General features: G+C 45.1%; 1 protein-coding gene across 1 annotated transcript; it reads right to left on the reverse strand.

Moving 5' to 3' along the window:
- Positions 1–661: 661 nt before the first annotated feature.
- Positions 662–11025, reverse strand: PLET1 (placenta expressed transcript 1). Its single transcript, XM_024754268.1, has 4 exons — positions 10631–11025; positions 6686–6887; positions 3191–3252; positions 662–1194 (listed from the first exon to the last, which is right to left on the reverse strand). Exons 1-4 carry the CDS (start codon positions 10812–10814, stop codon positions 662–664), a joined length of 981 nt encoding a protein of 326 aa, XP_024610036.1. The 5' UTR covers positions 10815–11025.
- Between the last annotated feature and the right edge of the window lie 1469 nt (positions 11026–12494).

Consider the following 12494-nt stretch of genomic DNA (forward strand, 5'->3'; position numbering starts at 1 on the left):
CATATATCCACTCTTTTTTAGATTCTTTTCCCATATAGGCCATTACAGAGCATTGAGTAGTGTTCCCTGTGCTATACAGTAGGTCCTTATTAGTTTCCTATTTTATATCCTTTGATTTTTAAATGCTCACGTAAATGAATAAAATTAGATGACATTTTCTGTATTTTAAGTTAATCACTCATTGAAGACATATTTGAATTTAACACATTCATTATTCTTGCTTGAAGCATAGCATATTTGGTATGACAGAAAATAATGCCTTTATACCATAATCTTTACCTATCCTTGGCTACTCAGACATGGTACATTCTTATTTTCTTTCCCTTCAAATACTACTGGTGTTTCATCTAAATAAAAGTTTAAACTGACTGTGGAATTGGCTGTCGACATGTTAAATGAAGAGCCAGAATTCCAAGTTACACCCAGACCAGGTTACAAAAAGCCTAATTTGTGTCCTGAGAGATCCAGTTGAACAGCAGTGAGCGGACTGGCTACCCTCCACTAAGTGACCCTCCGGTCTCCGTTTGGGTCTGAAGCAGTGGCAGTAGAGTTGTACCTCTGAGAACGCAGAGTCTTCATTCACACAGATCAGAGCCCTGTCTTGGGACTGAACATAGAAGGATGCAGTGGAGGCAGAAGCAATTGTTCCCCCAGCTTCCTTCTAGAAGAGGAGTTTGCTGGTGAGAAAGACGAGCAGGATCTGAATGGCATCGCTCATGGGGCTGAGGAAGGCTCTGTTGGCTGAGCTTTTGGCTGTGGTTCGGGTTGTGGTTAACTTGTGGGTTGTGGTTATTTTGTGGATTGTGGTTAGTTCCTGGGTCGGGGTTGTGGTTAGTTTGTGGGTCGGGGTTATGGTTAGTTTGTGGGTCAGGGTTGTGGCTAGTTTGTGGGTTGGGGTTGTGGTTAGTTTGTGGGTTGGGCTTGTGGTTAGTTTGTGGGTCGGGGTTGTGGTTAGTTCGTGGGTCGGGGTTGTGGCTAGTTTGTGGGTCGGGGGTAGCTTGTGGATCGGGCTTGTGGTTAGTTTGTGGGTCGGGGTTGTGGTTAGTTTGTGGGTCAGGCTTGTGTTTAGTTTGTGGATCGGGCTTGTGGTTAGTTTGTGGGTCGGGGTTGTGGTTAGCTTGTGGGTTGGGATTGGGGTTTTGGCTGTGGTTGGCTTGATTGTGGAGATCTTGGTGGTCAAGTCTGAGGTTGTCCCTGGGAAAAAAAAATGGCATCAGGACCTCTTTTGGGTGGCGAGTGGGCACTAGAGAAACGAGGCTAATGTGATGGAATGCTGGAGCCAGAGTTCATGGGCAGAATTCAGTGAACACTTCGCAAGGGCCAAGTGTATTTAGAGGAGGGGAAACTAGGGGTACAGAATGTTAAGGAACAAAAAATAAGAAACACTCTGACCTTAAGACCTATGGAAGAAGGAATTTATACTGAACTTACATAACTATTGAATTTGCCGTTGGGAAGGTAGTCTGCCTTCAAATGTCCTCATGTCCCTAATATTATATTCGATCAATCAGTGCAAATGTGATCCAGAGTGGTACAATTTTATTTTATTTTATTTTTTTGCTAATTTCAAAGTTTCCATGTAAAGGTTATAAGAACTAGACACCATCCAGACTTGAGGATGGCTGACTCGGCTTTAAAGGAAGTGGAAGGAGGCCCTGTCCAAATGCTTGAATCCCTTTTTGTGGTGTCTGAGGCATTGATCATTTTCACAGGCATTGATCTGACCACACGTTGGTTCTCTGAGGTTGCTTTGCAGAGAAGCAGAGAAAGCCAGGCCTACATCCCTGGGGGGTTGTCTGATCCTGAAAAACTGGACCTTGGCAATGATACTTCCAAGGGTCTGAGTGAACCACAGAGGGGACTATAAGGACGAAGAAGGGAAATGCAAAGCAATTTGCGCAGACCTGTACATTCTGCCCACTTGCAGGGTGCCTTCCAGCTCTGTGGCATTGTCTTATCTCATTTAGCATTTCCTCAGGGCAAATGTTTCTCTAGCACACCACTGAGCCCAAAGTCTGAACAGAACTGCTTTCTTCTCCTTTTTTAAAATCTGGATTTTATTAGCATGGAGCTAAGGAGTCCTGACTAGAGACAAACTTTTTTTTTTCTTTTCCTTTCCTAGCATCTATACGAGTGTTCATTTCAAAAATGTCCTGGAGAAAGAAAATAACATCCCAAACTTTTCACAGAGGGGAAACCACCAAGGAAACAGTTAGGGCTTTCATATAATAGTTTCATTAGGCATAATCACTTTAATATTTGTTGTTGAAGATAGATATGCCTTTGATCACATTTGCAATGCTTGACTGACAGGAAAATGGGCAGCGTACTAGATGCATTTCAGTGTTTGGGGGCTCACGAGGAAGACCTGTTATCTAGACACCGAGAAGGACTAATGTTACTTGTTCTTGGTTGAAGCTTGTATTTAAAAACTTCATTAAAAAAAAAGATTGTCTTTATAGTTTTAAAGTAAGTTTAAGAAAAGTCGAGAAAAGTATAAGATGTGGAATTTGAGTCCTCGTTTTGCCATTTACTTTCTGTGTGGCCTTGGGCAAATTACCTATCTTTTCTGAACCTCAGTTTCTTGAATTTGTTTTTGCTTGCAAGAGAGAGATAAGAGAGAATGAAGGGTGCAGAGAAGGGAGAAGGGCAGGGAGCCTCAGAATGGTTTGAAGTTGAGGACTACAGCCTGGGAAAGGCCAGTGGAAATTCCTGGTGGTTGTGCTGGAGGTCAGAGGCCACTCTGAGAACTAATGAAATTATTGGTTTTCTATGCTATCAACCCTGCTTTGTGCAAATCTCCCTTCTCATCCCTTAAACCCTTCAGTAAAGTCTGCTATACCAATGAAGGCTCTGTGTGAGGTGGTATTCTTGTGAAAATTGAGGAAGGAACCAACTTCCATATCCATGTCTGTGTGGTGTTGAATGGAAACAGCTCCTAAGGAAGCTGGCGTCTGGAGCCACAAGTGACCATGAGAATCGAAGGCCCCTTGGAATTGGCTTTTGTTTTCCACAGGGCACAGGATAAGGGGTTGAGCTAATCTTGTGTAGACCTCAGGGTGCTGGGAGACTTAACTGGTACCTGGGTAATGCATGATTAGAAGACTTTTTTCTAGGGCACCCACAAGATAATTTTCCAGGCCAATGGATTTCACTGCCAGATATGTAAATAGACTGCAGAGGAACTTACCATTTCTTTTCAGTATCTTAAAAGAAACTCTAGCCATGTTGTGGAAATCGACTGTGAAGACTCTGTGGAGGGAAAATTGAAGAGAGATAATGGTGGGGAATTCACAAGTTCAGCTCACATTACTGCCTTCCCAGGGGACCCCAACTTCTTAGTTCCTTTTGTGCTTAAATTCTTTACAGCACAAGTAGCAGATCATTCAGTACTGGTCTGCTGTATACTGTCTTGACCAAGATCTTCCACAGTTTTGCTCCAGACAAGATCATGTCCATCCCTCTCCCCCACCAACACCAGCACCCTGGATTCCCCACAGGCTGGTATACATGGCTGGTCTTTGTTCAGGCTAGTCTTTCTGCTTGTAATACCAGTCCCGGGCACATCTGCCCACAGACTCGACAGTAGCCTCTAAGAAATTGTTTCTCCTGGTTGTCATGGACCCAGACAGAGCTCCATCAGAGAGACATGCCCCTCTACTGCACTGCCTTGCTGTGAGCCTCTCCCCCGACTGGAGGGCCAGCTCTTCGAGGGCAAGTTCTTTTGTCAACAACGCCTGACATGTAGCGTCCTTAAATGACCTGTACAGCTTGGTCTGTTGTTCTGATATCATTGGGTCCATTATTATATCAGTCTCGTGTTCATACATTGAACAATTAACGAGAGTGCAGTACATGCCAGTCACTGTGCTTACTGCTGAGGGAACAGTGGTGAACACAGCAGGCGTGGTTCTTACCCTGGAGACTTTAACCGAATAGTCAACTGACAAGTAAGTGATTGCAACGAGGCAGTGGCAGTGATGAGAGTGAGTAAACAGGGAGCGGAACTTGATCTGGGGGTTCAGGGGGTGCTTTCTGAGGAAGTGCTGTGTAACCTCAGTAATTATTTCTGTATAGGCCCTGCCTCCCAACCCTCATCGTAAAGTTCGGTGGGCAGGAACCTCTTCATGTTGCCTTTTGTGCGCTACTCAGCGTAGTGGGCTTCCCCCATTGTATGTGCTGCTCCCCTCCCCTTGTCAGCCTCGCTGATCAAGGCTGCGTGTGTACATCGTAAACAAGCAAGAGAGGCCAGTGCATCACAGCAGGTGCGAGTGAAGAGGGGTCTGGAGACCGCACTGTTGGTGAGAATGTGCTGTTTCCATTGAAGATTGTCACCACCATTTGGTGTTTTATCTGTTGTTGCATGGAGTGTGGAGGCCTTAAGGAGGTGAGATGAAAGGAAAACCATTGCCCTCATTAGCCCTGGCCAGCTTCTAAGGGGCTGCTGTCATCGTGAGGCTGGGTTGTAGCACCTCCCTTTGGATTTTAGTCTTGCAGGTCGCTCTGTGGGCATAATAGCACCTCCTCCAGAGCCAGCTAGGTCCAACCAGGCCTGGGCATGGCTGGAGAGGCTGGAGTGACTTGGCAGCATCACCATCACTGCTGTCTACAGAGACTTAGTGGCAGTTCATAGTGGACATGGCCTGATGGTCAGACCTGCCCTTTCAGTACAAAATGGCAGTCTGAAAGCGTAAGGACCTCTCAACATTTGGTTCTTAAAGTGAACTTGAAAATAAATCCCTAGCTGGGACGGAAGTTTTTTGTTAGAGTCCCCAGGTGGCCTCACCTCAGAATCTGAGTGTGTCCATTTTGTGCAACAGGAGGAAGCCGGTTTTATTGTACAATCATCACACTTTCTGCCAGCAAGCCATTTCCAAAATGAATCTATGTTTTAAAAAATGCTTCTCTGTGTCATGGTGAAACCGAGTCTCCCTAAAACTGAGATCCCCTGCTGAGTTTATCATTAACCACTCTCAAAAACTTTATTCTCTTTCTTGTCCCACTCCCCACCCCCATTCCCCTTAGGATTGAAGAGTATCAAAGAAACGGGGGGACTGAAACCAAGCAGGACCCTGGGGGCCCGCCCTAGTACAAAAGCCACTCCGTGTCCCCCCATTTCTTGTTTGTAGAAAAAGGCTTTAGTCTCCTAGACCCTCCTCGAGTTCCAAAGAGCAGACTTAAGCAGTTACTAATTAGGGAAGTGAGGGAATGCAGAAACAAAGGAAAGCAGTCAAGAAATAATACTTCAGTGATAAAACAGAGTCCTAGTTCTCCTCAAGGGATACATATAACAATCTGACACATATCTTTGAGTTGTTATGCAGAAACTAAGACCCCTGCCCAAGTGGAGGATGGTGACTACATGGTGACCACAAGCACGTAGACCCCAGACTGATTGGAATCAGAAGGCTGATGATTCAGATCCCTGAAGCATCACCCTGTTACCTCACCACCACCAACCAATCAGAAGAAAGTCATGCCCCCTGAAAACTTCACCCCAAATGTGGCCTTTAAAAGACCTTCCCTGAAAGCCATTGCGGAGGCCAGGTCTTCTGAGCGTGAGCCACCTGTTCTCCTTGCTTGGTGCCTGCAATAAACGCTGCACTTTCCTTCACCACAGCCAGGAGTCAGTAAATTGGCTCTGCTGTTCGGCAGGCGAGTGGACCCAAGTTCGGTTTGGTAACAATGGGGACTGAGTACCCCTCCTCCAGGCTCTTGGCTACTGGCAGCTTCTCTGCACCCCCAGTTTAGCAAGGCCTCCTGGAGGACTGCCCTGGGGGTTGGCAGAGAGGGGAACGCTCAGGTGGCCAGATGGTTTCAAGAGGAGTGTCTTTATTTTTAACTGTTTGCTGCTGCTGCCCCCAACCCTGCCTGGCTCTGGAGTACTGTCTGCCCCAGACTAATAGGAATGAATTGGGTGGGAGTAGGAGGGAATATAGAGAATTTGAAGCAAACTGGGTGCCAGTGACAAGGATTCTTTGCTTGACCAAACTTTAGTCAGGCTCTGGAACCTTCTCCTAGGCCCATCTGTGTACTTCCTTATAAAATCCAGTTTTAGCCAGAATCCTCATAAGTCAGTTTAGCAAGAACCTTCCACCCTTGATATCTGATCACCTTTATTATCTGATTGAATTCCTCATCCTCTACTACCCCCCAGGTGATATCAGATCAGCTTGGCCTCCCTTAAGCAAGAATCCTGTTAGGTCAGTTTAGCCGGAGCCCCCTTACAGGTCTTGATGTTTCCTTTTAGTGATTTTCCACCCACTGAGCCCTCACCCTGTTCCTGGGCTGTAAATTCCCACTTGCCCATGTTGTATTCAGAGTTGAGACTTGTTCCATACAGAGGTCTCTTTTCTCTTATTGTGATAGTCCTGAATACAATCTGTTTTTGTTCATTCATTCATTAGTTTTGCCTTAACTACTATCCAGCTCTGGTTTTCTTTAACACCAACTCTTTATGTTGAGCATACCTGGTGTGTGTGTGTGTGTGTGTGTGTGTGATGTATAATGTTCTACAGATAAAGGTAGGACAAAGAACGGTGAGGCAGAAAAGGAGTACAGCTACTGAATTATCCACATCATATCTGGATTGCATTTTGAGTCCTCCAAAGTCAGTATAAAACTGTACAAACATAATATGAAATTGTAAAAGCCCAAAGCAAATCATATATGGATAGGTTCTTACTGTAGCTCGACTGTAGTTATGTTCCTGGAACTAGGAGATACCCATTTTGCCTCGAAGAGCTTGCTGTGTGGGCTCTTCATGTGGTACAAGACGCTGCTGCTGCAATACTTGTCAGCTTTTTGCCAGGAGCCAATGACTGAGTTGTGCTGGTCTATTGCTCGCAGGACCACAGAGCTAATACTGTTATTCACAGGAACTGACACTAGGAGGAAATGAGAAGGAAACAATCAGCCATCTGTGCAGTAAGACAAGAGATGGGGGTAATGAAATCAAAATTAAGTGTGAAAAAAGAAAGTTACAAGTAGTATGTAAATATAGTGTGGTCCCATTTTTGTGAAATAAGTTGAAGAAAGTCTGGAAGGAAATACATCAAGATTTTTTTTTTTTTTTTTGTGTTACGCGGGCCTCTCACTGCCGTGGCCTCTCCCGTTGCGGAGCACAGGCTCCCGACGCGCAGGCCCAGCGGCCATGGCTCACAGGCCCAGCCGCTCCGTGGCATGTGGGATCTTCCCAGACCGGGGCACGAACCCACGTCCTCTGCATCGGCAGGCGGACTCCCAACCACTGCGCCACCAGGGAAGCCCTACATCAAGATATTAACTATGAGGATTTCTTGGTTGTGGGGTTATAGATGGTTTTTATTTTCTTCCTAGTTCTTTGTGTTTTCCAAGTTTTCTACAGGAAAAGGTGAACAAAAGAAGAACTGTACTCTGGCCCTGGTTTTGCTACGTATCAGGGATGAGGTCCTGGCTGACTTTTAACCTCTTGAGCCCTGTTCCTATCTGCCAGATGAGAGTTCTGCCCTTCTCTCAGGAGGAATGCAGTGTGGGGAGAGAAGGGGTGGATGCATGTGAAAGGGTCAAGCGGACCTCCTGGGAAGTGCTTCTGCCAGTAAGGAACTGCTACTGCCAAGTCAAAGCAAAGCCTATTTCCTGGTTCCAGAAATGCTGATGTTCTTGGTCTTTGTTGTTGAGAGTGAGGGAAGGGGGGGCCTCTGAGACCCAGAGGCCCTAATCCAGGTACCTAGTCCAAGTACCTGCCAAAGCCCCAATCCAAGTACCTCTAAGTAAGCACTTAAGGTTCCCTGACCCCCTCCACTCAGGTGAGTCTCACCTGTTGACCTAGCCCAGCGTGTGCCCACAGGGACCCCACTGACACTTGTTAATTCCACCTGTTATTTTCAGCCTTCTGATGTGTAATAGGGAGGGAATTTCAAGAGACTGTTTCAGTTTGTCCATTTCCTCCCTTAGAAGATCCCTTCTGAACAAATTTCTCAATGCTAGGGTCCTCTCAGCCACCCCGACTTCTTTTAAAGGCTTCTCCTTTACAAAATAAAGAAAATTGATCTTGTAGCACAATAGGATTAGACAGTCCTGGATCTGAATCCTAGCCCTAACATTTAAGACCAAGTCACTTCACCTCCGATCCTTGGTTTCTTTCCTGTTCATCATTCACTCCACAAATTATTTACTGAATGCCCGCTTTGCACTAGGGTTGGTTCTAGGTCTGAGGATAATGACATTATCTCTCATTGTATGGAGATCATGGTACCTTATCTTGAAAGGTTCCTGGGAGACTGAAGAGAAGAATGTAAAGACTTTAATACTGGTGGGTGTTGGATAAGTTGCCATTGTTATTCTTAGCACGAAACATTTCTGTTCTGTTTGTTTTTGCCAGTCAAGGTTGCTGAGCCAGATCCCCCTGCCCTGAGTTGCTCAGCGAGAACCTGACATTTGTCCTAGATGTGTGTGCATGGTGCTGAGGTGGATGGTGATGAGCGACGGTGTCATCCAGTCATCAAGCCTGTCAGCTCTCCCCTGGGCTTGCCTTTGTCCTTTCTTCTGTTTTCCACCCCACTCTCTGGCTTACATCTGCCTTTCATCCCTCCTAGTTATCTGTATTATCCAGATTCCTGGCCTCCACAGTCCCCTCCCTCAGGCTTCAGACTGATCAGACTTCCACACTCAACACTTTCATCAGGACACACACCTGTCCAAAACCTTCAAAGTGCTCTTCTAGAGCCTCTAAACGTTTCTGGTTTTATATTTCTGCTTCTGTTGCTTGCAGGACCCAGCGCATGGCTCTTATGATCCTCACAAGAAGTACATGACACGTAGTAGGCATTCAGTGAGCCTTAGTTCCTCTTCTCCTTTCTCTCTGCTCTACCCAGTGCCTCTGTAAATGCTGTGTTGTCCCTCTCATCCAGCACGTTCCCTTTCAAGGGGTCTTATGGATCATCTTTTGATTCTTCTTTCTTCTGTCTTCCTACTTTCACATGGCTCCTCTGCCACCCCCACCTCCAACCCCGCACCCCTTGCATCTTCACAAGATAGGTTTCTTTTTCTTCCATTTCAACAGCAAAATTCTTCACCTCGTGATGTGTTACCTTAAGTCAGAGGTCTGAGACCTGACCATCCAGGTCCTGCTCTGTATACAAGGTCACACACATGCCCTCCTGGTCCTCATCTTGAAGCACAAGATTACCCTCCCTGCCCTGTTTAGGACAAGATCTGCTGCCTGAGGGAGTGGGACGTAGGGAGACCCACCACAGCTGAGGCACTTAGTGGCAGTCCCCAAGAAAAAATAGAAAAAAGGACTAGCCAGGATGAGTGTGTGAAGGCAGGCCATAGTCATTCTCCTGCTGAAGCCTGGAATCTGTAGAGCATGGGTATAGATATCACCCTGGTGTTCTCTGCAAAATTTGGTTAGAGTTTTAAGAGAGGCAGGATAACATGGTAGATGAGTCAGGCTCTGAAGCTGGATGGCCTGGCTAGACAAAGCAGGACAAATCTTGGCTATTATTTAGGTTCAAATGTTAGCTGTGCAACCTACTAGTGACCTTGGGTAAAACTTTAACTTTCCTGTGCTTCAGTTCTCATCTGTAAAATGGCGAAGATAATAGCGTTTACCCTTAGAACAGTACTCAGCACACAGTATGACGTCTTAGCTCTCATTACCTTAACTGAGAGGCGTATAGTCTAGTGGTTAAGAGCAGGGTCTCTGAAGTTAGAATGCTCGGGTTCACGTCCCAGGTCCATCATTTAAGCAGCTCTGTGACCTGAGCGAGTCACTAGCATCTCTACCTCTGTTTTCTCATTGACACACAGGAAATGACAACAGTATCTACCTAGTAGGTCATTGTGAGGACTAAATACATTAGTACATGTAAACAGCCATATTAAATTTGTTGTTATTATGAAAGTTATTCGAGAGCACTTGCCTTGACTTCTAGGTTTGACTGATCCCAAAAGGGATGTCTGTAAAATATTTCTAGGCGCCTCAAAGAAAAGCACTGGATTAGGAATGAAAAGACCAAGATTCAAGAGGCAGTTCTGCCACTTATTAGCTGTGAGACCCTGAGCAAGTCATTTAACTTCTCTCAGCTTCAGGCTTCTCATTTATCAGGTGGGATAGTAATACTTTCCCTGTCTAGCTCACTAGATTTTCCACCCACAGACTAAAAGTGAACAGCGTCTCCTGGAGTTGTGCCGTATACAATCATCCATGGTGGCATTGTTTCATCAAGTGGATAGGAAAAGACTACAAACTGTGGTGCAATTTCTATTCCTTAAAATAATAAAAATGTCCCCCCCCATACAGACTGTTTTAAGTAAAAAAAAAAAAAAAAAAAGCCCAAATTATTTAAGTGAGAGAACTTGCCGCAGTTGTGCTCTTGCTGGGACTCGGTTAACCTGAGTTTGGGATGTAATGACTCCCATGGCTCAGGTTCACACAGGGGACATGCAGAAATAGGAAATAGTCCCACCCAACCCATCCTCTCACATGTTCTCATTCTCCCTCTTTCTGCCTCTGTGTCCCAGACGGGTCAAAAACACATGTTTTGTTTGTGTCATTGAGAGCAGGGATGGAGGGATATGTTCTGCAATTCCAGTTTTATCTACCCTCAGAAAACAGAGGACAGCAGAGAGAATGGCTTCTACTTACCTGTGTAGACTGTATTGCTTTTATAGACATTTGGGTTGGCATGCATTCCTGAGTAAGTGGCGACAATGACCTTACTGAAGAGCATGCAGTTGTCATTGTGACTTATGCAGCTGGCAGGAGAACACAGCAGTCCAAGGCACAGAAACAGCCCCAGTGGCAGCAGCAGGGACCCAAGGATTGCCATGGTCTTGATCCGTTTGGAAACTACTGGGCCTGAAACTGGGTAAGAGCTTCAACTCACCTGTTTATATGCTCTGGGGCTGGAATTTCTGGGTGAGGTCATACATGCAAATCTCCTGCCCACTCCTCCCTAAGATGAACTGGCTTCTGGAATTTGGCCCAAGATATCACCAGGAATGAATCTCCTTGTATCTGTCACCATGACCCTTTGCCAATTCCAGTTTTGCTCATGAAGGGGAACGTACTGATCGTGGTTTTATTTTGCCTCTCATTCACCTCAGCATCTGACATTTGAAGGAAGCTGTGAGAAGGGGTCAATACCGGCAAAGTGAAATTCAGAGTTGAGTAATCATCACATACCTGTCCTGTTTAGGAACTACACTCTTCTCCCTACAGGAAACTCAGGCATTAAAGCACTTTTCTTCATGGAATATTACGTATCCTTTCCAAGTCTCCTTAATCGAACATGTCTCCTGTCCCAGTTCATTTTGCGAGTATCATAGAACTAGAAAGACTGTGCTTCTGGATTTATATTTGTTTCTTAGGAAAGAAACAGCTTTGGTTCACCTTGCTCCTGCCTGACACTTTCCTCTATACTACTGTAGCACAAGGAAACTACTGAAAAAAAATCAGAAAATACGTTTTTTTCATACTTCTTCTCTGATTTTAATTCACTCACTGAAGGAGAAAAGAGGAGAGATGTATTCTGTGTGAGTGGAAAGAAAACAAAAAATGTAGAATTGAATCAAAGAGATATTTATAAATGTTTTTTCAGGAGAAGCACTTACAGAATGCTGGAGTGAGGACCTCTGAAAAACCTACTCCTCCAGAAAAGCAATGAGCAAAAACAGTCTAAATCAACTTTTTCAGAACTCTAGAAATTAAGCAAAGACTTGCAACAATTCAAGGAGCATTTGTTTAAGAAAAATGGCTGAATCTCATTAAACATTGTGAGCATTGAGGCATTTTAACTTGCCCTGTTCCCATCCCTCTTACCCCACCTCTTCAAGTAGCCTTAGAAACCAACAGCCTTGCAACTGTGATAGCCATGAAGACCAGCAAACTAGCAGCCAATAGGGAGGGGACAGAATGGGCTTGGAGTGCTCCAAAAAGCTTCATTTCCAGAGAACTGTTCCTATATGACCTGTCTGCAAATTGCCATTAAAGCTGAATTCTCAGGGCTTTCAGAACTTTCTCTGCAAACGGCCTTATTGCTAGGGTATTGGTTGAAAATAATCAGTGGGAAGTTTTTAACATTGCAGCTGTCTGAAGCAGTGGTTGCAACTGGGACTAACAAGGAGCTGAGCACAAAATTTAAAAGAAAAAACTGGGACTGAGATGTTGGTTGGGGGCCTTGGAAAGCTTTGACAAATTCCTGGGAATCTAAAAGGTCATCTGCATGTACAGAGCTATGCACATGCCCAGAAAAGATCTGAGAAAGCCCTAATCTCTTATCTCTGGCTCACCTTGAGGGTCTATACAAGTAAGAAATGTAGGCAAAGGCTGAGTTGTAAGCTGCCTATTTGACCAGTGAAGGCATGCACACAGAGAGGAAGTTGGCAAAGATTGAGCGACTTATTGGTTCAAGACATTTAGGAAATCTCTGTCTATTCATTAGCTGACCACTAAGCTAACTAAGCAGAGACTTCAGTGGCCACACATAATAAAGAATACTGACTTTGCA

The sequence above is a fragment of the Neophocaena asiaeorientalis genome, unplaced genomic scaffold (genome assembly GCF_003031525.2).
Source record: "Neophocaena asiaeorientalis asiaeorientalis breed wild unplaced genomic scaffold, Neophocaena_asiaeorientalis_V1.1 scaffold21, whole genome shotgun sequence".
Classification (NCBI taxonomy): Eukaryota; Metazoa; Chordata; class Mammalia; order Artiodactyla; family Phocoenidae; genus Neophocaena; species Neophocaena asiaeorientalis.

Coding starts and splice junctions, on each gene's coding strand:
- PLET1 (XM_024754268.1), bottom strand. CDS start 10,814: ATGGCAATCCTTGGGTCCCTGCTGCTGCCACTGGGGCTGTTTCTGTGC. Junction 3,253..6,685: donor ATAACTACAGTCGAGCTACA/GTAAGAACCTAT, acceptor TTCCCTCCACAG/AGTCTTCACAGTCGATTTCC. Junction 1,195..3,190: donor TAAGATACTGAAAAGAAATG/GTAAGTTCCTCT, acceptor TTTTTTTCCCAG/GGACAACCTCAGACTTGACC.